Raw genomic sequence first — 23,636 nt, 5'->3', positions numbered from 1 at the left:
ATGGATCAATGGAAGAAGTGATTTGGACTAAGAAGTAATTAAATTGCAATATATAGAAAAGACTTTGTGCCTGTACGACTTGTTATTTGTAGATAAGTTAGAAAGTTGTCTATTACTTCCGTGTAATACCAGTAGTACTATAAAACTGTACGGCAAGAATAACTGAAAAGTTACAAAATAAAAATAAATAAAAGCATCGAGAGGGATTCGAACCACCTTCTAAAGTATTGAATTCCCACAAAAAGAAATAAATTAACACACATTACTATCGAAACAACTATAAATATTTCCCCTTGTTGTAAGGATACAGAATTAACATCATAATAACTTTTTTTTTAACGATTTCTGTGGTTGAAAAAGCGTGTGTGTTTTACCTACCACCAAGTTTTCTGCATTTGCCAAAGTATTTGGTTCTAATCGTGTCACTACATTAAATAACAAAATAGAAACTGAGTATTTCAAGCACTGAACTATAAGCTATGATTAGAAGTCTCATTATGTTTTCCTCCTATTACTTCGAATGCATTGTTGCCGACCTGACAATTTTAAAAGACTTGGAAAAAATTCAGGCGCGCATTTATGTTTTGGGAAATGTACATCGGAAGATATCAGTTAGGGTTCGTATATGTACTGTATTTTATGGGATTGGTCCTCATTATGAGGATGTATCCTGGCGCTCCGAGAAAAAAATTCAAGCTGCAGAATTCTCCCATAAATTGTGGATTTGTGTTTAAAACTTTCATTCTTACTTTCAAACATGTAATTGCCCAGACATTGATAGCTCACGTCATGGATATGTCATACAAATTGGCACGGCAGTACTGTTATCTTGCGGGAATGGGCCAATAGCGGACGTGGTAATACAAGAGTGAGGCATAAGTCTTGCAATACTTCCACAACCCAAAAGCAGGCGTGTGTATACGCCGTGATCGTCCGTAAGTACATGATGGAGCTGGCTCGAGAAGTAGTGTGGCAAACCGATTATTTAACATGCATGTCACCACTTCGTCAGTGTCTTCAGCCAGTTTTTAGTGTCAGTGACGAGAGTATTCAACAAAATCTGATACACGAACTGTTACTATATTAGTTCAAACTCGTACATAACATCCAAACTATCCATCATGCGAAAGAGGGAAACACAGTGAAGAGTGAACCACAGCACAGCAACTTGGTTCCAGAAACTTCGTTCATGTTGTAAAAGTGTAAAAGATCAGACAAGTCCCAGTCACATCAGGATAACGGATTATGAGATCATACGACACTCCATTGTGGAAAATACATCAACTACTACAGATGATTGTTAAATAACTCGGCATGTCGCAGTCCACTGTAGCGCGTCGTCTTCACGAACTCGGGAAAATAATCAGAAGCTGCCGCATTGTGCCGCATTGACCCAGCTTAGACCACAGGAAAGTAGACGAGTGCCGACAACAGACATTTCCACTGATATATATATATATCACTATAAAATACTTCATAGCTAGCGGATTATGGAGAACACTGCTTTTCGCTCATGCGTTGATTCTAACTGGTCGGAATTTGCGATTGAATTTGGGTCTGTTACTCGTGAGATTAAAACAATGACCACCATGTTTGTACGTAATATGTCGATTCAGGGGAAACTGTCTGTGCAGTTCAGTAGGGAAACGGCTTACCAAAAATTTACTAATGCAAAAAAAAAAAAAAAAAAAAAAAAAAGCTGTGAATGTAACTTTACTGTGCCATGAAGGTTGTAAATGTGATTTTATTTGGTTTCTTGAAATTCGTTCCTTTTAGAAATCAACACAATTTTTCTTCTCAACCTCCTATGGAAAGATGTAGAGGGTAAAACACGTGTTACTAGAAATTACCAGGGTGTTCTCAAATATTCTTGCTTTTATCCTCCTGGTTTCGGTAGTCTTTCATACATTTCTCTTTGGTTTTGTCCCGGAAGATAACTGGACAAAGGCATACCATGGGGATACTCAAATGGCAAGTGAAACAGTTAAGAAACCGCGTAAAACAGATGTGTTTATCATTGTAGACTTTTTAATCGCCCTATATTAAACCTACAATTCATGTATTGAATTTAAGACCTAGAAATATGGTAATTTTATGGTAAAATTACCATATTTCCCTGTATGGCAGCTACATTTTGATCTACATCAAAATTACAATATGTACACAAAAATATTATCGTTCAATTTCCATCCGTCTGACAAAATCTCATGGAAAATGAGTCACTCGTAAGGAAATTTGTAAGGATCTAGGGTCACTTTTTAGACTTAGGCTCTGGAAATCAGTCTAGAATTTGGAAACAGAAGTGTACTTTTTCAATGTTACTGTCAAATTTGAAACCAGACACAGAGGAGGAATGGTTTTTCTGGAGAAATTTATGTTTATGAATGTTCGAGTTCGTTCATAGTTGTCTTAATACCAGTGATTTTCCGATCAAAGCTAGCGTACTCCCCATTCAACTGTGAATACAACTATTGCTTAGTCAAGTAGCTGACAAAAAACACTCACTTATTAGGGAAAGAGTTACCGGGTATTGTATTGGTTAGAATACAAAACTTTAATATTTTTCAAGTTTGGTAAAATTATTTTACAGATAGTATGATGTTTTTCTATAATTTTTGAATTAGTAGGATTACTTGATTAGTCCGCATAGTCTAGAGATTAGTATTTTTGACAGTTGCTGTACTATTGTAACTATTTTTTTAAAATCCTTCATTAAATAAGTTTGCTTCTTTTATTTCTAGACAACCAACTTAAAAACACAGAAAGTAAGTAATAAATCTAACAAAAGTAAGTAATAAATCACAAATCAAAAAATCTTTTTAAAGTTCAACATTGTTTTCAACAGTTATAAAATACTGACAAGTAAAGTCATATTATACTACAAACTTTTCTAATAATTTAGGCAGTATGCGACAGATACCATGTTAGAGTCAAAATTACTAAACTGGACCCAATACAGTGGACTCTTTTTAATTCGAAGTCCAAGGGGACACGAAAAAACTTCGAATTATCCAAAATTCGAATTATCCAACAAAATTTATTTTCACATATATAACAACAAAGAAACCAAAGTACTGTGCGTCAAAAACATATCCATATGGTGTAGACTTTACCTTTAAAGCAGCTTATTATTTGCGTGATCGAATACCGCAAACTAACAAACGACATTGACTCCACATAATTCAAGCTACGTGTACAATGAAAAATATATTTACGTACAACACAACATACATTGAATAGCCCAAACAATTAAACACCAGTAACAATTTGAATATTCTGTTCTCACTTTTAAGAAGTCGTAAACCTCATTTGCTTGAATTTGATTGTTTTTGTACGTTCAATAATCTTGAATTTCATGTATTGCGTGAAATGCGATACTAATAACATTTGGTTGACTTTATCAATAATTCATCTTAAATTTTCAACCAATTCTGAAACAAGATGAGATTGGCACACGTTCTCTATCTTTACTTCTTCCCCACTTTCATCTGTAACATTACATAGATTTTCTATTTATCTTCTGTATTACTCTTCCCTATGGGCTGCATCTGGATAACTGAAAACACGTTAAAGCTCTATTTCTCTGTTTACATTAAAAATTTTCAACTGTATTTACTTCGAATTATCCAAAACATAGGTTCAAAAGTTCGATTTATCCACGAATTTTTACTATTGTTTTCAATACAGTTTTCAAGGGGAATGGACTTTTGTTCGAATTATCCAAGTTCGAATTAACGAGACTCCGCTGTATTAAGTAAATATTCTAAAGTAAGCAAGTTATTTAGTATATCAATTATGCGGTAACCTTAAATATTTAACCAGAGAAAAATAAAACATAATTTGTAATTATCACTTTTTATTGTTTTAATAGAGTTCTTGTATCGAGGTAATACTAAATGATATTTATTGCAAATAGTAATAAATAACCATGGTTGTTACGTTGGACAATATTTTAAACCCTCTTCTCCCACTGAATTCTCCATATTGAATTCGTGCAAGTAAATGACTCATATTTTCTGAAGAGAGCATTACACCAAGTTTTGTGTTTTACATCCATGGATCGAACAGATATGTAATAATAGTAAAAATTCTCTTTTCTCCGGGAATCTCTGAAATTCATGCAAGTGAACAAAATGTTCCAATGGCGTCAAGAGGGATTCAGTCTCTCAAGTTGATTAATACTTAGGTGTTTGCACACATATCTTAATATGATAAATTAATGTTTATTTTTGAATAATATCATGCAAAAAAGAGTTAAACCCGGAAACCTTCGCTTGTTATGCTACTGAAACGTTCGTATTGCTATATCGAGGAACCTTTCTTTACCAAATTTTACTAATGTACATCCGAGGTTCAAAAAAATTCGTACTTCTCTATTTCGTGTTGAATTTTTCTTCATCTCTTGGAGGTGGAATTCATAAAATCCGTGAAAGTCAATGAGATATTAATATTCTATTAAATAAAATCCTTCTTATAGTAAATTTAATGATTTTCTATCCAATAGTTGAAACAGGGTATATTTTTGTTTTGAATTTGTGCTATGATATATTCATATTCTCTGAATTAAGAAATGCGTAGAAAATTCCCTGTCTGTGTTCAATGCTTGAAAGTAATATATATTTAACAGCATTTAAAAATTGTAATGGTCAGTTTTCTTTCACCGTTTACACTATTGGTCTGTTCCATAGACTCAAGCGTGATAGTATATAACTTACTATCATCCAGCTGACTTTAACTTTGGTGAGATGGTAAAAAAACTATGCAAATCGAAATAATCTACTCGAACAATTGTTTCGAACTTTCTCTTTTTAGAATATAAAATATAGTAAAACTTTAAAAAAGAAATACTAGTCAATTAATTTTTGTAACACTAAAAAGTGTATGCTTTTTCTAATTTGCATTTTACCTCTTGAGCTGCTCTGAAGAGGTTGTCTGCTGCTGTAGGACCACATTTCTGCACCATACTCCATAAGTAACTTGTATCATCCTGAAGTAAAATGTATGGACGGCTGTATTCCTGAAATAATTCGAAAATAAATTGTTACTTCATTGTACGTAGTTCGTATTCTTCATTCAGCTCGTATTCATATTCAACGTGTTTAACCATTCAATTAGAAATTATGAACTATAAAACAATTTAACTTCAATTCGAGCTCGAGTTGAAAAGATAATAAGCTTTTCTAAGTAGGAAGATGATGTCTAACCATACTAGTTACTACGCTTGACATTTCTTTAAGAATGCATAGAATTTTGGAAAATATCAAAATTCACATCTTTAAATGTATTTTTTAAATGTAACTGTTTAACTTTTACGTGTGTTGTGAGATATAGATACCACATTTATCTATTTATTTATTTATTATGAGATGTATTAATTTTACAATATTATTGAACTTCCTTTTACGTACGTACTACTTGCAAATATAGTATTTAAAAATAATAAGCTAAAAACAATACAAAATTTATTCCAATTAATTATGAAGGAGTGCAGGTTGATGCTCCAGGAGATTCATCTCGATCCCAGACAGAATAAATGTTAACGTTAACTATGCCAACTTCCATTTACATTTGCCACTTTATCAAGATAAACTATTAAAAAAACTTTTATTACATAGGTTAAAAATACAGAGATAAAATTAATGAATACCTCAAACTTTTACATTGTATTCATGGTATTTCAAGCTTCGTACTTTCGTTTCTGTCGTTGTTTTTATACTCACACTTGCATGATTTTCTGTAATCATAACAGAAAAAAAAGCGCATAGGAAATTTTACCATGCATGGATCGTAGCATTTCTGTGCCCAGCTTTTCATTCCAAATCGTCCTGTTGTAAATATAACTAACTTTACCGCTATCATAAAATCACGGCATTTTGTTATCCTGACAGAACTATCTTGGATTTGTGATATATATTTTCTTTGAGATCGTCATTGACCCAATAAATTTTGGAAGATTTGGAATGATAATCCTACATAAACAAGAATCTTAGGGGCATCCGCACGTAAAAATGGTAACATATCTTGATATCATGAAAAACTACTTAGCTAATATATGATAGAAACCAGAAGTTTTGGTGAAATATATTTTAATGTAATAATACAGTATAGTATATATTTCTCAACTCAACAATGACAAATTACCCAGTTCTCTTTAGAAAAAATATAGAGTAATTAGTGATTATTCACCTAAAAAAGTTCTCATTAAATGATTTTTTAAAATATTCGGAGTTGATTGGAGTGGGATAGTAGGGACATCAGCAACTTGGCCATGTATTCCATTTATTAAATATTTGTAGTTCATAGTTCGGTTTCAATTTTCCTTTGAACAGTCGACAGATTGAGAAATTCATAATTGATTTCGAGCCTTAAGTATATAATATTTCTTTCTGTTCAATATACAATTTACTTTTATTGTAAGTTTTCAAGAATGCGCATTAAATGTTTACCCGCCGATTCAAACAACATTGATGTGGTATTTTCGGATTGTTCAAAAATGTTTGATCAAACCTATTACATTATGTATAAGGCAATTTTAAGGTTAATATTATTTTTATGTGAATATTTTTTTTTCGTGAGCCTGACCTCTTTGTGAGTTATGTTTTGTCATTGGTCCTGGCCTATTTTTAAATCTCTTTGGCTATAGATGATAAACAATGGAGCAATGTGGTAACTTTTTTCAGTTGCCAAAGTTCTGCTTGTAGAAACTTGCAGGGAGAAACTATATGGGGGAAGATGGGATAATAAGAAACTATATAGGGGAAGATGGGATAATAAGAGACACTCGGGGTAATAAGAGACAAAAGTAATTTAAAATGTTAACAGTTTTCAAGTCACACTTCTGATTCTTTGTGTATATACTGTATACTTTGTTACTGGACAACACAAGGGAATATTATTTTCTTTCTTTCCAATGTACAGGAAGACTGCGAAATATATATATATATATATATATATATATATATATATATATATATATATATATATATATATATATATATATATTAAATTTCAGTTGTCTCTTATTACCCACCCCATATGGGGTAATAAGAGATGCTGTCCAGATTTCTTTCATGCTGTACCTTGTTATTAAACTGGGGTTACAACCGATATGCCTAACAAGTATTCTATTGCCCTACCATTTTACATGTTTTTATTCTGGCTACTTTTCTGTCAACTGCCATGTGAAAATTAAGGTTAGTGAAAATCTTAGTTGACAGTTGAATACTTTTAATTACAAACCATACAAATTACAACCTTTCAAAATTTGTGAAGTTTTTCAGTCATTCTTAACATTATGGAATGACAAAATTACACATTTTAGTCATATAAACCTTTTTTTTATTAAAAAGGTAGGGCCTACATCGCAAAACAACTCTTTATGCTACAGTGACTTCTTACACAGTAGACTATACAAAATTAAATAGGCTATACCAAAATGAAAAAAAATGAAATCTTTGAGTTTTACGTCCCACGGTTATGCCGGTGAGGCTAAAGGAGACGGTGATGATGAGTAATGAATGAAATGATGGAATGAAGAAAGTGGGAGGAAACGGGAGAAACCCGAGGAAACCCACGCTCACGTTGTTTGTCCACCACAAAGTTTACTTGGCGGGGGCTGGGATCGAGCCCGGGACCCCAAGCACCAGAGGTGAACGCTCTACCACTGAGCCACCGCGGCCCTTATACCAAAATGAAAAATAGCCTGCGTGAATACTTTTAGCAATGATGGAATGAAACCTTAAGCCCTAAAACAGAAAATAGGCCTACACCGAAACTTTTTAAACCGAACATTCTCTCTTTTCAACAGAATAAAGCCTCTTAATATTTACAAGTCCTGCTCTTCTAACAATGAACGGATCATTTCCTAATAAAATTGCAGGACCATAAGAGATAAACACTTTATTCACTTCCTGAATATCATCATGAGGAGGCCAGTGGAATTTCAATCTTCAGTTAGTGACCGTGGAAAGACCAAACAACTGTCTCTTATCACCCCGACAAAACAAAGTAAAAAAAAAAATGGGGTAATAAGAGACATTTTTGGCAAGCACACTTATTAGGGAAAAACTGGAACAATTAAACTTTGAAGTATCACTAATGTTGTACAAATTTATGTAAACATGTTTAGAAACGTTCATAATTAAGTTGTAAAAAAATTTTTCACGAAAAAGACTGACTTTAGGAACTTAAGGTTTTGATAGACACTTTTTGAAAGACAGAAAAGAAGACAATGAAGTTGCCTAAAAGCAATGAATTTTTAAAGGCCTGTACACAGAAAGATACAGTAAGTTGGGGATTTTTTTCGATTTTTCTAGTGAAAAGCTAAACTACCAGCCATTTTGTCTCTTATTACCCATTTTCCCCTACACCAGTTGAAACACATTTAAAACATTCAGTACGAGGTCCTTTAGTACACAAGAAGATGAGAGTAGTACTGATGTCCTGAACATGCTCTAGAATATCCAAAACATGTTCAAAAACATTATTTATCTTAATGAAACTTGTAACCACTCCAAGGGGCCACACAAACGGCCATTACTGTGACCAAGACAAAAAAACAATTCTTATGACTGAATACCATCATTTTTCATTCGTCCCGCCATTACAATCTCTAATGACATTACCAAGACATTCTCGGTGATGAGCAGATGTCAATGGTAATCGTACGAGAGAGACGCCTTAACGCAGACCTGCATCTAACAATCTATTGTACAGTGTCCATGCGTTCACATTGGGATTCTTGTACCCATGGGCTCCTCTATGTGCTCTGAGAACATTAGGGCATGTTCCCTCTGGGAACCTCCCGACTCTCATCGTGTACGCCACAGTGCATTACTGACACGTTACAATCCACGCAAATGGCAATTCTTCGGAACAACTTGACCTCTCACATCTCTCATTATATGACAACATTCGAGGTCATATAATTACATAATAGATACTCGCTGGTATCATGGTCATATCAGATACATGATGTCATATCAGACACACACAAGACTGAACTCGTCAGAAAGGGTGTTTGACAATCTTCAAACTCCTCAAACTTCTATCAGTGTGCTGTCTATAGATATTACCATCATCCTGACCGCTACAGCGGTTGGTGTCTGAGGCTTTTAAGCTACAGGTACACGTTCTGTGGTGCAAATATTTTAGAATTGAATAATGTATACAAAATGTGTTAAATGCGTCTCCACTAGTAGATCTATATTTATGTTTGGACTTCCATGTATGTTTCGTTAGAATAAAGTTATTTTCACAAGTATCAAATGTTTTGATGTGAGCTTGAAAGGAAATCTAATAAATTTCCAGTACTATTACTCTTCTGTCTACTATTTCCGATAGTACATGTTTCAAGTAGTGGATGAAACACCAGGATGATATGAACAGTTTTACAAAATTTTCTTAGTAATACTTATTATACAGGGGCAATATACTGAGGCATACTTGGAGTTTGTCTTCCTTCACAGTTTCTACAATATATATCTACATGCAACGGTATTTTCGCTTCAGTACTGTGTAGGACTTTTATTTAGAAATTTTAGTCTTTTTACATTCACTTTTCTAAAATACTTTTCTATAATAGATATTGTATTAGCCCAGAACTGTACATTATGTGGCTAGAAAGTAGAAAATATAGAACTACTCTACTATTTGAGATCAAAGCATATTACAGAAATTATTCAATCATCTAACGGTTAATTCGTATCGATCCGTCGATGTATAATCTAATATTAGTCATATATTTGGTAATAACACTAAAAATGTAATAAACCTCCAAAATTAATTGAAAATTGTATTTTTAAATGTTAATACTATGTTCACACAAATCTTGCGCGAGATATGAAAGCTTATCATTATTGAACAAAATTAACTATTTAGATCTGTTAAATTTATCTTATATTATTTATCATACTAACACACAACAAACAAAAGATAATTTTAACGTTTCGAGCACTTTTCAATAAAGGAAACTTTTTTGATGTTAATTTATTTCAAAACAAAATTATTAGAAACTTAAAATCTAGGTCAAATTTCAACAACTCTTTTACTATTAGAATTGTAAATGAAATCTTACGTCCCACGGATATGCCGGCTAGATTAAAGGAGACAGTGATGATGAGAAATGAATAAAACGATGGAATGAAGAAAGCGGGAGGAAAAGGAGAACACCGAGAAAACGCATACACACAGTGTTTCCGAACCTAGGATCCCATGCACCAGAGGTAAACCTATTAGAATTGTGTTGGGTGCATAACATTCTACTCTCGCTATTCATCACATTAACATAGTACATTGCTGCACACTGCTTTCAATAGTTTAAAAAGCATGTTGTACATAACTAAAGTTTTTGACTCGTTTTGAATACTTCGAGATATGTAGGCCTAGACTTTTTATTTGTCTATTTTGTACTTCTATATAGTGCATTCCTTGTCATAGTGATTGTCAGTTACATAGTCGGTAGAGTATTTGTTTGTAAATTTATCCAGTAAAGGTCATACTGATTTCAATATTGATTCTTCTTTTGTACCTACCTTTCCACCATACAAAAGCAAAGGCATAATTAAGAAAAGTATTTAATGTCTTACCACAAGTCTTCCGTCTTCTAATATAACTACTTTATCTGACTCCATTACGCTTTGTAATCTTGTAGCTATAGTTATAATTGTTCTATCGGAAAATCTTCTTTTAATAATAGTTTGTATTATTTCCTCAGTACTGTAAACAAACAAAATTAAATAAACAAATAAACTGAAAACATCATTATGACATTTAGAAGAGATTTAAACCATTTCATGTCCCTTACCATATACTGAGGCAATTTATGTTGAAATAAGGCAATTAGCTAAATTTGAAGTACTGTATGAGTATTATACAAACAAATAATAATGAATAATTGTAAACTTAGGAATTAACCTATCTTAAATAACTCCTTGAAGTCTCTTATTGATTTTCAGTAGATTTCTCTCTATTCTCCCAGTTTTCATGAGGCAGTGAATCCTGTCTAATTGTTGACAAGAAATCACATTATACTTCCGTTATACAGGGTAATCTCACATAATTTCATATATTTCATATGTTGCATCAAAAACAATTTTGCCAGAACACAACCTTATAATAGACAACTCCGTAAAATGTGGGATATATACGAACTCAAGCGTTATAATAGTATGAAACATCGCAATAAACAAGAAGATGGAGTTACATTAGATATGTTAGAAGTTAGAGATGAAGCGGTAAAGTTCCTACTGCAGCTTTATACTAAATATCTACAAAGTGATAGAGTGAAGAAGTGGAATGACTATTCTGTTCTTTAACAAAGGACACAAAGATCTACATAATGATAGCCTTTCACCTTGAAATTTACGAAATGTTTATGAAAATGCTGGCATACCAGTTAAAAAGGAAAAAGTTCGCTAAGCCAAGGGAACAGGCTCAACTTAGAGGTGGTCACATAGCACAGTAGATCATATTTAAGGAGCGAGGGAACTGGGAACTGATACAAAGGTCCAACGACTGTGTGTTATTCTTATGTGTTATGTGCATTCTATGAGAAAGCCTTTCGAATCGTTGGAGATTTCAGAGCTATTAAATTCTTAAAACACGTAGTATCGAAGACACCTATATACAAGTTATAGATAACATCTATAGACAAATTAGTGAGATCAGGAACAATAAAAGACGAATAATTTGAATTCATACCTGACTGGGGAATAACTTATGAGACTTTTGCAATTAGATAAGCGATGGAAAAATAATAAGAAAGTATGAAAGAAATGCATATAGTGTTTATCGAGCTAGAATAAGCTTATGGCAAGGTACAGCGTCAAGGAATCTGAAGATGCATGAAAAGTAGACGTGTGCCAGAAAAGTATTTTCACCTTGCCCAAGATTGTATGAAGGAGCTAGGACAAATGTCAAGAGCAGCTAGGACTGGATATCTATCAGAGTCGGATTACATGACCATCTTTCTTGAGCCAATATGTATCCAACTTAATTAAAGCAATAAAAACGCATCACTTTGGTGTATGCTGTTTTCAGATGTTTCTTATGTAGTACCAAACGAAAGAGTTAGAAGAGAAATTTGAAAAGCAGAGATGAAGTCTGGAGCACTGAGGGTTAAACATCAAGAGGATGAAAACAACATATATATGTGAACATCGGAGGAGATGAAGAGGAAACTGTGCAGATGGAAAAACAGGATCTAAAGAAAGTAAATACATTTAAATACCTAGGTTCCGCTATGAATAAGGATGAGAGTTTAGATATGAAAATAGAGTACAGTTTTAAGGTGGGATGGATGAACTGGAAGAATGTCTCACATATTTTTTTATGATAAAAGGGCAAGTGTCAAGGTGAAAGGAAGAGTCTACAAGACCATAGCGAGACCTACAATGTTGTACGAAGAAGAAATTTAGGAAATCAATGAGACACAAGAGAAGAAACGAGACGTGGCCGAAATGAAAATGCTCACATAGGTGTGTGGTATTACCAGGTTGGATAAGATCACAAACGGAAGAAGAAGAGGCAGTGTTAAAGTGACTAAAAGAGGTGTGAAAGTACAAAAGAGAATGGTGCAGTGATATGATCATGTAATGAGAAGAAATTATTATGACGGCAAGAGAATGGTGAAGCTGAAAGTAAAGGACAAAAGGGAAAGAAAAAGATAAAAAGGAAATAGATTGTGATTATCGCTTAGAAGAAAAGTGGTTAATAGATGATGATGTTCGGGATCGAGCAAAATGGAAGCAAATCATCAAAACTGTCAACCCCAGTACGAGCAAAAAGGCAGTAGAAGAAGAACACAAAAAACAAGTAAGTACAAATATCCATTACTATACAAATGCTAGAAGAATAGAACAATGTGCGACAGGGTGACATTGTTTCTCTGACAGTTTTATAAACGTACTTATGTATGAATTTGGATCTTTCAACTGGAACAACAAAGGGATTAGTATGAACAGAAAACGTCTGATTCATCTTTGTTTCGAGGATGGCATCGTTCTATTCACAAATAACAACATGGCACTACAAGACATGATACAAGATCTTAATTTCAGGGGCACAGTGGCTCGGTGGTAGAGTGCTTACCTCTACTGTGGGGTCCCTGGTTCGATCCCCGGCCGTAGTGGACAACATCGTGTCTGTGGGTCGTTTCGGGATACTCTCGTTTCTTCCCATATTCTCATTCCACAAATTCTTCCATCATGATTCACTTACTTAATCATCCGTCTCATATAGCCTAAGGACATAACCTGGGACGTTAAACTGAACATTTTCATTTCATTTCAAAGAGCTTAATTTCGAGAGCAAAGAAGTCAGACTGAAAATAAAAGGATCAAAAAGAAAGTAGTGTTCAGAAACTTTAACAGAAAATCAACGATTGAAGTTTAAAATACTGAATTAGAAGAGAATATGTACGTTTATCTTAGACAGAATATATACATGAATGGTAATATTAAAGAAGAAATTAACACTATTAAGTTAAGTTGAAGTATATTCGGAAGTAACAGTTTCATATTGAGAAGTAAAAGATGCAAAGGTGTTTCAAAGTGCAAAAATTTAATCTAATAAATTCTTCCTGTTTTACATATGAATTGGAGATGTGAGCATTCACTTTTTGCACACTATACTACGAAGAATAGAGAGATGTACCATAGGAAGAGAACTACAAAAATAGAAGAAAAATCAGATAGATTAGAAAGAAGTATCATACAGGTAACAACGGAACTCATGGGTAGCTCACTTATATAATGACTAACGAGCTTAAATGGTTTGGCGTGAGATCAAGTTGCAACCTTTCCATCTAGCAGAGTCCTTGTAGTTGCTGAACACAAATGTTGAAATTAATTCTCGTTACTTATTTCCTTTACTTATTTACGATTACTTTTCAAAATTTAATGAAGAGTAATTGCTTTAGTAATTGCTAATGTAGGCTTCACAATTGAAGCTATTTAGCCTTCTCACGATACAGGACACTGTTTTGATAAGTAGTAGTCGGTAAACAACTTAGGATTTGCTGATGACTGTAAAAATAATTTTAAATTAATCGACACCACAATGCCAAGGAAAATATCTTTGATATTATATGTTTATTATAATGCATGAAAGAAAAGGTATTACCAAAATAATGTTGACAGTTATTTTTTGCAGTTTTCTTTTAATTGTATGTAATGATATTAATATTAAAATTTATATGTTTTACAAAAGCAGTGCGACATACAGGGTGTTCTCGAAATAAACCGACAAACTTCTCATGCATGAGGTTTAGAACCTCAAACAGAAAAAAAAGGTTATATGCGACTTTGGTCGGAAATGTCTACTTATGGAGATGGGGGCAACTTAAAACAATTATTTGAATTGATTTTAAGGTGGTTACCTTAAATTGAACGTAACTCCATACCTTGGCGTTTCCGACAAAAGTCGCACATTTTTTTTTCTGTATTGAGGACTTACCAGGGAACTGCACGAATCGGGCACTCGAGTTGCCGGACGAGGTGCATCACATGCGAAAGAGGATGTAAAAAGATGTCCATATGCAAAATTGTAGCGGCTGAGGGCAACATGGACGAGCGTGAGAGGCGGAAGAAGTGGGGCCTACAGTGGGACTTAATAACACAGAAATATGCAGAATCACACGTTTCGCTCCCGAATGGTGAAAGAAATGCATGTCAAATATATAGGAAGTGGAGCATGAGAAGAGGTGCTATATTGTGGGGGATATGAACATCATGGGCGCCATCTTGAAAGTAGCCATCTTGAATTTGAATTCAAAATGTTAAATGAAAAGTGGGGCATGTGGTATATCAATTAAGACTGAAATTTTACCAGAAATTCATTGGTGTGAATAATTTTACAGTTTCTTTATTGTGAGTTGAGAAATACGAACATGCAACAACGTCTGGAGGGGATATATGGACATAGGCAACATAACCAATGTTTCATTTAAGTCCTGTTAAGGTACAAGTAAATTGCCCAGCAAAGAATACATGACAAAAAGATATACTATACGTATATGACAATAATCGTGTGGAAAACCATATTATCTAAACCATTCGCAGAATATAGTCACTGGATGCACCTCTATAAGAAGAGTACAAAAAGTGTGTTCACATGCAATTCACTGGGAATGTTGCAGGGGATAAAGATTGCTGTCTGTGTGTGAACAATATACGTACTTGCCTAAAACACGTTTCATTACACCATGAGTCGTTTGAAATACAAAACATGAATCATAACATAGGCAATTACAAGTAAATATAGGATCAAAAAGATACCGTACCAGTCTATGAAACACAGTTGATGTGGAGGGTGTCGATAAGAATGTGCTGGAAGCAAAAGACATTTTCGCAGTGTGCACACCTGACGAAGCTGGGATTAGTACACTGATCTTCCTGACAATCTGCTGCTACGTCAGAATCAAAACAATAGGTCATTTGAGTTTGGAATTTTCACGGATGTTCTTCAAGATATCCAGCTACGTAGAAGGCATGCTTAATGGAAGCACGAAATTGAAAATGAGTGTTTTAGGCAAGTACGTATATTGTTCACACACAGACAGCAATCTTTATCCCCTGCAACATTCCCAGTGAATTGCATGTGAACACAGTTTTTGTACTCTTCTTATAGAGGTGCATAAAGTAACTACATTCTGCGAATGGTTTAGATAATATGGTTTTCCACACGATCATTGTTATATGCGTATAGTATATCTTTTTGTCATGTATTCTTTGCTGGGCAATTTACTTGTACCTTAACAGGACTTAAATGAAACATTGGTTATGTTGCCTATGTCCATATATCCCCTCCAGACGTTGTTGCATGTTCGTGTTTCTCAACTCACAATAAAGAAACTATAAAATTATTCACACCAATGAATTTCTGGTAAAATTTCAGTCTTAATTGATATACCACATGCCCCACTTTTCATTTAACATTTTGAATTCAAATTCAAGATGGCTACTTTCAAGATGGCGCCCATGATGTTCATATCCCCCACAATATAGCACCTCTTCTCATGCTCCACTTCCTATATATTTGACATGCATTTCTTTCACCATTCGGGAGCGAAACGTGTGATTCTGCATATTTCTGTGTTATTAAGTCCCACTGTAGGCCCCACTTCTTCCGCCTCTCACGCTCGTCCATGTTGCCCTCAGCCGCTACAATTTTGCATATGGACATCTTTTTTCATCCTCTTTCACATGTGATGCACCTCGTCCGGCAACTCGAGTGCCCGATTCGTACAGTTCCCTGGTTAGACACATATGCAAAATTTCTCTGTTTATTGCCGGTATACTCTGTATACGTTAAATCATAACAATGTAGAAAGGTTTTAAGTTTTCTTGGAGACGTAGCTATTACCAACTCTTTATAACAAATTCATATAAACGTTTAATAAATGCTTTAGATTGATAAAGGAGATAACTTTTAAAATTAATTGCAAGTACATATGTAACGAACTGTCAAATCTGATTAATCTCAAGGAATTCAGAAAATTGGTATAAATCTCAGTTAAGATTGAGAAAATTGTTTTACTTACACTTCATCAAGACGACTTGAAGTTTCTTCTACAATTAATATCTTACAATTGGTAAGGAGAACTCTGGCCATACAGAATAACCGTTTAGTTCCATTAGTCATCATCTGAAACTCCTCGCACAGTTTCGAATTTAAGCCTTTCGACAGATCCCGAACGTCTCTTGCTAAATTTACCTATCAGGAAAACAAATTGAACTTTATTTAACTTGTTGCCCTACTGATTACAGACAGATAACATTTGTAGTAAATACAAGCAAAATTTATTGATCTCACAATGAGTAATTTTGAAGTTTTTAAGGGACTTAATAGTGCACTGACTAATGTCAACTTTAAGGAGATAATATGAAATTTATAATCCTTGATACATAGAGAGAGGATCAAATGAGTATTAAAAGTAAGCAAAAACGAATTAGAAACTAATTTTATTGGAATCATATACTACACACTACACCTAGCATTATTATACTATGGTTACTGGAACAATTGCGTATGATCTAACATTCTCTGTGCTTTTCATTAGTTGAAATTGAATTACAAGAAGCGTTAAATTAGCAACATAAGGTTCGTGCAGACTGCAGTATACTATCTTAAGATACTTATTTCGATTAAGGATGAACATTTTCCTTTTAGTGTACTTGTATTTTACTACATACACAGTGCATATGTAGTTGGTAGCACAAATTAAAAAAAAATGTATAAGTAACAATACACTCTTCCTTTCTGACTCGATAAAAGATAGTACTAGATACTTTCTTCATATAAAATCTTATTATTAGACTATGAAAGTTTAGATTAAAGTTTATTTGTACGAGAGAAACTTTAAAAATCTTAGCGTCTGCTGCCTTTATGCCAGATTACAAAATAAAAACGGAAAAACAAAATATACATAATATTTTACCACTAAATCTGTTGAGGCACTTCTTCCACCGTACCAAAAGTTTCTAAATGTCGGCCGCGTAGAAATGCGGCCGGCTGATTACGGAACCAATGACGAACATTGTTTAGCGCTTCAATGTCATTCCTGAACGTCTGCCCTGCCAGGAACTTCTTCAAGAGACCAAAAAGATAGTAATCACTAGAGGCAAGGTGTGGACTGTAAGAGGGATGCTATATAATCTCTCACCAAGTATGAAGTTTGGCCGTTGTTTTGTTCGCCGCGTGTGGTTTCGCGTTATTATGGAAGAAAACGACATTGTCAACATCCCAAGTACTCTGACCATCCATTGGAAACATCTTGCACCATCATTGTGGTAAACACTTGTTCCCACACACCGGCTCCATTTCCCTGTGGCTGTGTACCCCTTGTAGACCTCCTAAACGCATATATATTAATCACGCTTGACCCTAGCCATAGGAGCTAAATACACGGTTCTGATTGGTTAAAGTTATCCGTTTCTTGCCACATATAGTACAAATCAAACGCCTGCTGCTGTTGGTCCTCGTGACCGAGGGTGCTAGCGAATGAGCTAATATTGAAAATCGCTTTTGACATTTGTTCAAACCCGGCCCAACGAAACTTTTTTATTTTTAAAAAATTTCATAACACTTTTATCATTAAATAAGATAAAAAAAATAATACTCATTTGCCCTTGTATAATGCATAAAAAGGGATTTACTTACGTTACAAATCATAGTTGAGCGAGTGTCAGCAAGCAAAGGGGTTAGAAGCCCTGCAGGGCTTGTTTTGTTCCACCTTTACCCCCTGGTAATACCACGTGACAATATGTCACATCCGGGTGGTCCAACTTCGAACTTCACGCTCTTCCTTGTGACCAAAATGTATATTTTTACAGGATAGCGCGTGAAAAAAATATGCCTCATGTTCTTACGAAATGTAACCCAACATAATTATCTTTTTATTTTTATCAACACACGAATTGACAATTTTCTTCTATTACTATAATACACAATACATGCACCAGAAGGTTTGGACAATTGCAAACTGCAACCCTAATCAGAAACGTATATTTAGTTCTTATAGCTAAGGTCGAGTATGAAAAAATACGCGTTCTGAACACTCCGGCCATCTTTAGCAATTGATAACAGCGCTGTGCATCGGAAGAAATTCAAAGTTATAACGAGGCTGTTCTAAGAAAAGTCTGCCGTGTCGTATTTTAACGATGCAGTGGCGGATCCAAGGGGGGTTGATCGCTCCCCCCCCCAGAAGAGGAAACTTTCTTATTTTATATATATAAATAAAACCCATTCCAGAGTTTGAAGCTCTTAAAAGTAGCTCTAAGTAGCAGTATGACAACCCACCGCCCCCCCCTCCAGAAGTCGGTCCTGGATCCACCCTTGTAACGATGCCACTAAAGAAAGTAGTATGACAGACGGAGACAGGTTCCTATATGACAGTATGTTTATGCCTCACCGTTTAATGATAAAAAAAAAGTTCAATTTTAGATTGATTTATTTAAAAATGCATATTGTGAATCAGAATATTCCTTTTATTATTATTATTATTATTATTATTATTATTATTATTATTATTATTATTATTATTATAAGTGTGCAGTATTCTATTTTATTGAAACATAGGTATTGGCATTGTTATGCAGAAATATGGTAATAAATCCGAAACTGTGTGCATTCAGTTAGGCAAATGAAACTAACAAAATAGTTGATTAATTTTAGATAGTTTAATTTTACAGTATTTTAAATTTCTTTAGATATTTTTCCATCACGTTATGTTTTAATGATTCTTCATTTGCTGAAAATATTAAATAATAAACACACAAAAGATAAACAATATGGGAGGACAAGAAATCCTTTGGGCGTGGGAGACCTTCCACTCGGAAACTACGTATATCCCTGCTCTTTCTATTGATTGCATTATGAATAAACAAATCTGAGCATCAAACCAACACTAATATGAACTTCATTATAACTTCTCAAAATACAATTATATTCCGCTTATTCATAGCTAAGGTAGTCGAATGAATAAAATTAAAATAACGCATACCTATCAGTCGAATGAATAAAGAATAATAAGGCAATTTATTTATTTTTATCTTTAAAAAGCAAACATGAGTGTATAAATTATAACCAAATACGAATAAACACTTTTTTCTTATATTTCCAGGTACTAGTTCCAATAGTTGCCGAACTAATGCTAATTACCTAGGTATAAAATAAATTATATATATACATATTATATTATATTAAATTATATATATACATAATTGTCAATTATATATGAGCTAATACACTTGCAAATAAATATATGATTCATTACAATATGTCTGTTGAAGTTGCTGAATTCCATAGCAAACAATTAGAATTTTCTATCATTCTTCTTACTTTTTAAAAAAATTATTTCAAATCAATTACAGAAACATGATTGTAAATAATACTTTTTTTCCCAAGGAAATACAAGCTATGGAAAATAAATAAAACGTACTATACTCTGCAACTTACCAAAGCACCCCCATTTCATTTCAAATTTGTGGTCAAAGATTGAAATAATGATCAGAAATCGGGCCTCAATGTAATAGTAAATACAATCAGAAAATAAGAATAGTCAATAGAAAAACAATGCTTTAATTTTCGTGCTTGTTATATGCATTAACTTATTAATCAACTTATTAAATTAATAAAAAAACCTTTAAGAAACGATACTTATTTCTTTCTCTGTTGTACTTATTATGCTCACTACCTACAAGTGATTGATATCTTAAACTTAGGGGAATGTACCACTTTCATAATGATAAATTATCTAAGAAAGTAGAGTAAAATGTTTTCACCTCTTCAAGAGCCTTCCAAAGATCATGATCTAGTCTTCGATTGAAAGGATCTAGATTGAATCTAACAGATCCACTGAACAGGATAGAATCTTTGGGTAAAACTGCTATGTTTCCTCGCAGTTTGTGCAGCCCTAAATTTTTAATATTAACTCCATCAACTTTGACAATTCCCTCTGGTTCAGCTAATCTAAGCAGCGATGTCACAACAGCCCAAGCTTCTCCACCTCCACGGTCGACTATACCTATCTGGAAAAGATATTCATAACTAATAAACGTTTGGTAATAAACACGGTAGAAATGTCATCTCAAAATATAATAACATTCTGACCCATATATTTGGGAAAATGAGACTGTGTTCCTAAGACATTAAAAATAATTAAACTCTGGAGCCTCAACTATATATTTGATCTCGATAATCATGTGAAATATTCTTACAGTGTATATCTACATATAAATATATTTTTATTAATAACGATTTTTATGGTAAGGGTACTGACACGAGCCATCTTGTATATAAAAAATTATTAATTATAATTGGTTCGAAAGCATTGAGATTGTCTAGCTCAGTAAGTCAAGAGGTTTGACCTTTCTTCTGTTGAGTGCAGAAACTAATATATACGAGGGTCATTTAACTCGAACTGGCAACACTACTACGATTGGAGTGTCGTGTGAGCAGGAGACAAATGACGAATGTAGTGTGTTCCGTGGATGTATACGAGTCAGTTCAACCCTGCTGTAGTCCCATATTACGGTGTGTGTGGAAAGTAGACATTGTTAAAATGATTGTTGTGTGAAATACCGCCCTAACGCAATGTTCACGCGTGCAGAACAGCGTGTGTTTATGAAATTCCAGGTGGCACGAGGGCGAAATGCTAGAACGATTCACAGAGGATTAGTAGAGGCCTGTGGTGAAGTTGCTCTACCGTATCGGACAGTGGCGAGATGGGTTGCAGCATTTCAGGTGGGACGACAGTCAGTAGACAAAATGCACGATGCGAACGGCTACGGACGAAATTCATCTTGCAAGACTAAGGACACTGCTTGACGGTGATCGGCACTGGAATTGTAGTGAATTGGCGCCGGAACTGAGCATTTCTTCCGGATCAGTGTACCGCATGCTAACACAAGATCTGAGCATGAGGAAAATTGAAGTCAGATAGGTACCCCATGCTCTGACCGAGGTTCAAAAGTGGCATAGGTGGGAATATATGTGATCAAAAGTGTCCGGACACCACTCGCGACGAGTGTTTTTGGTATTATAGGTATAGTGCTGTTAACTACCGCGTGAAATAGACTAATAGCGTTTAGAGTCATAACGAGACAGTACGAAAGAGCAAAATGAGACATTCAGTGGAGCTCACGGATTTCCGAAGTGGTTAGGTAAATGTGCGTGTCACAGGTATAGCAAACCAATGTGAGAAAAAGCTGCCTCGTGAAACATACAGATCAACTGTCCCCGATGTGAACTGTGTTTCCCCCTACTCAGATTTACCACAGACTCGGTTTGATCCCATTTTTGGACTAGTTCCTGAACAAAGTGTTTCGTAGCTGGCTTTGTTCCTGAATACCTAACATTGAAGGCCTCTTGTGAGTTCTTAATTGATCCCTCCGCAATATTCTTCCACTATCACAATTCACGGAAAACACCAACTTCTCGACGCAACTAGTTTACCAGAACTCAACAGATCAGAATTTCCAGCTAAACAACTACACATCGGGCAGCACGGCCGCATCACCACACAGGAACAGACCCCACAAGGGTATAAAGAACTGCACATAAGGGTGGAGCGAAAAAAATCAAATTTTCGAGTATCGAATTCTAATAGGGCTCAAAAGTTGCGTATTTGCATGCTAATCAATGGAAAAATAACGAAAAAATCACACTTTGGATCTTCAGTTCGCACAAATGGCCTAAAGTTTGAAAAAAATGACAAAAGACACCTAAATTTACTTTAGGCAAGAAATATACAGATTACTTTTTTCTCAATTCTATGGCATCTAACTACTTTATTTAAGTTGTGTGAGGTCCAGACCCGCAACCAGAGGGGGGCTAGGGAGCCTGGCCCCCTAAACGTTTCGTGGCCCCTCCACACGTCAATACAAAATACTATTATTAATGCAAAAACAATTTGTAGGACAATTTTTAATGACTTGGCCCTCCTAACATATTCATGGCCCCCCAAAACTTCTGAGACTGGTTGCGGGCCTGGTGAGGCCATGTTTGTTATTAATTCGTTTTGTGAGTGAATTTATACATTTTATTTTATAGCGATTTGCTGCTCTTCGCCCATTTGTCAACTTTTTTTCATGAAATGGCTTAGAACTCACCACGAGGAGGTGGTTGCAATTCCAGTTTCACCCACTCCCTATCCAACCATCCTACTAATTAGGGTGTGCTAAATTGTGTTAACTTAGTCAAGAACGTTGTCTTAAAATTCAGACTTTTTTAAAAAAATCAAATTTTGGCATTGTGAGTCTTGAGACCAAAGTTGCTCTCATGTAGCCATCTCTGTTTTCTTGTCCGCACACTTTTCTTGCAGACTCTGTGACAAGTTTGATACATCTTCCTGAGTATGGCATGGAAAATTTAAGAAATCAAACTCATGAGCAGATTTGTTATGCATAAATAATAAGATGGACAGACTGGCCGACAGCTTACATTTTCTCCAATCTATCAGCTCAAATGTAGCATCAAAATTTATTAAAGGTTCCATAAAAGTTCTAACAGATTTCACCTTCGAATCTTGATTTCTTGGCTCTAGCACTCCCCTGTAACTCAACTCTCGCATGTGTTGTCTCCTATCCAGTGTCATAACTAACAATATGTTCTCTGGATGACAGAAGAACGCGTTTCTCTCAATCACAGGATCGATGATTCTTTTAATGTTGTTTGGCGAATGTCTAATTGTTTGAACTACCTTCAAAATATGTTTAGGTCCATATTTCACTGACTGATATCTCTTTATGTCGAACCAGACAGGAGCATATGTCTTTATAATGTAGTTTACAAGTATTTTGAGTTCGTTTGTTTGGTTTGTTTGAGAAACGTGCAACCATAAAACCCAGTTTGCACACGTCAGCCATCGGAAGTAACTAAGAAGACAAGGATCCCTTATAGCCACATCTGGAGCACACTGCCCTGTCTGAATTGCTCTGTTAGAACTTTTATGACACCTTCAATAAATTTTGATGCCACGGACTACAGTGAGCTGATAGATTGGAGATATTGTAAGCTGTCGCCCCCACCAGTGTTCGAAAGCTTGATAACAGAAACTCGTATCTTATCACTTATTCATGACAAATCTGCTCCTGAGTTTGACTTCTTAAATTTTCCATGCCATACTCAGAAACGTG

General features: G+C 34.6%; 1 protein-coding gene across 1 annotated transcript in view; it reads right to left on the bottom strand.

Annotated features, from left to right (window-relative positions):
- The window catches only part of LOC145693403 (ATP-binding cassette sub-family C member 4-like), a 242,808-nt gene that overhangs the window by 15,199 nt on the left and 203,973 nt on the right, over window positions 1-23,636 (bottom strand). The window contains exons 22-25 of the mRNA XM_081769370.1: window positions 20,283-20,528; window positions 16,541-16,713; window positions 10,587-10,716; window positions 4,907-5,017 (exon numbers count right to left, since the gene is read on the bottom strand). Of these exons, the coding sequence (XP_081625496.1) occupies window positions 4,907-5,017; window positions 10,587-10,716; window positions 16,541-16,713; window positions 20,283-20,528 (660 nt within the window). The remainder of the gene's footprint in view (window positions 1-4,906; window positions 5,018-10,586; window positions 10,717-16,540; window positions 16,714-20,282; window positions 20,529-23,636) is intronic.

The sequence above is a fragment of the Thermobia domestica genome, chromosome 8 (assembly GCF_964235325.1).
Source record: "Thermobia domestica chromosome 8, izTheDome1.hap1.1, whole genome shotgun sequence".
Taxonomy (NCBI): domain Eukaryota; kingdom Metazoa; phylum Arthropoda; class Insecta; order Zygentoma; family Lepismatidae; genus Thermobia; species Thermobia domestica.
Note: the sequence above shows the minus strand (reverse complement) of the source record. Positions and strands in the feature narration are given on the sequence as shown.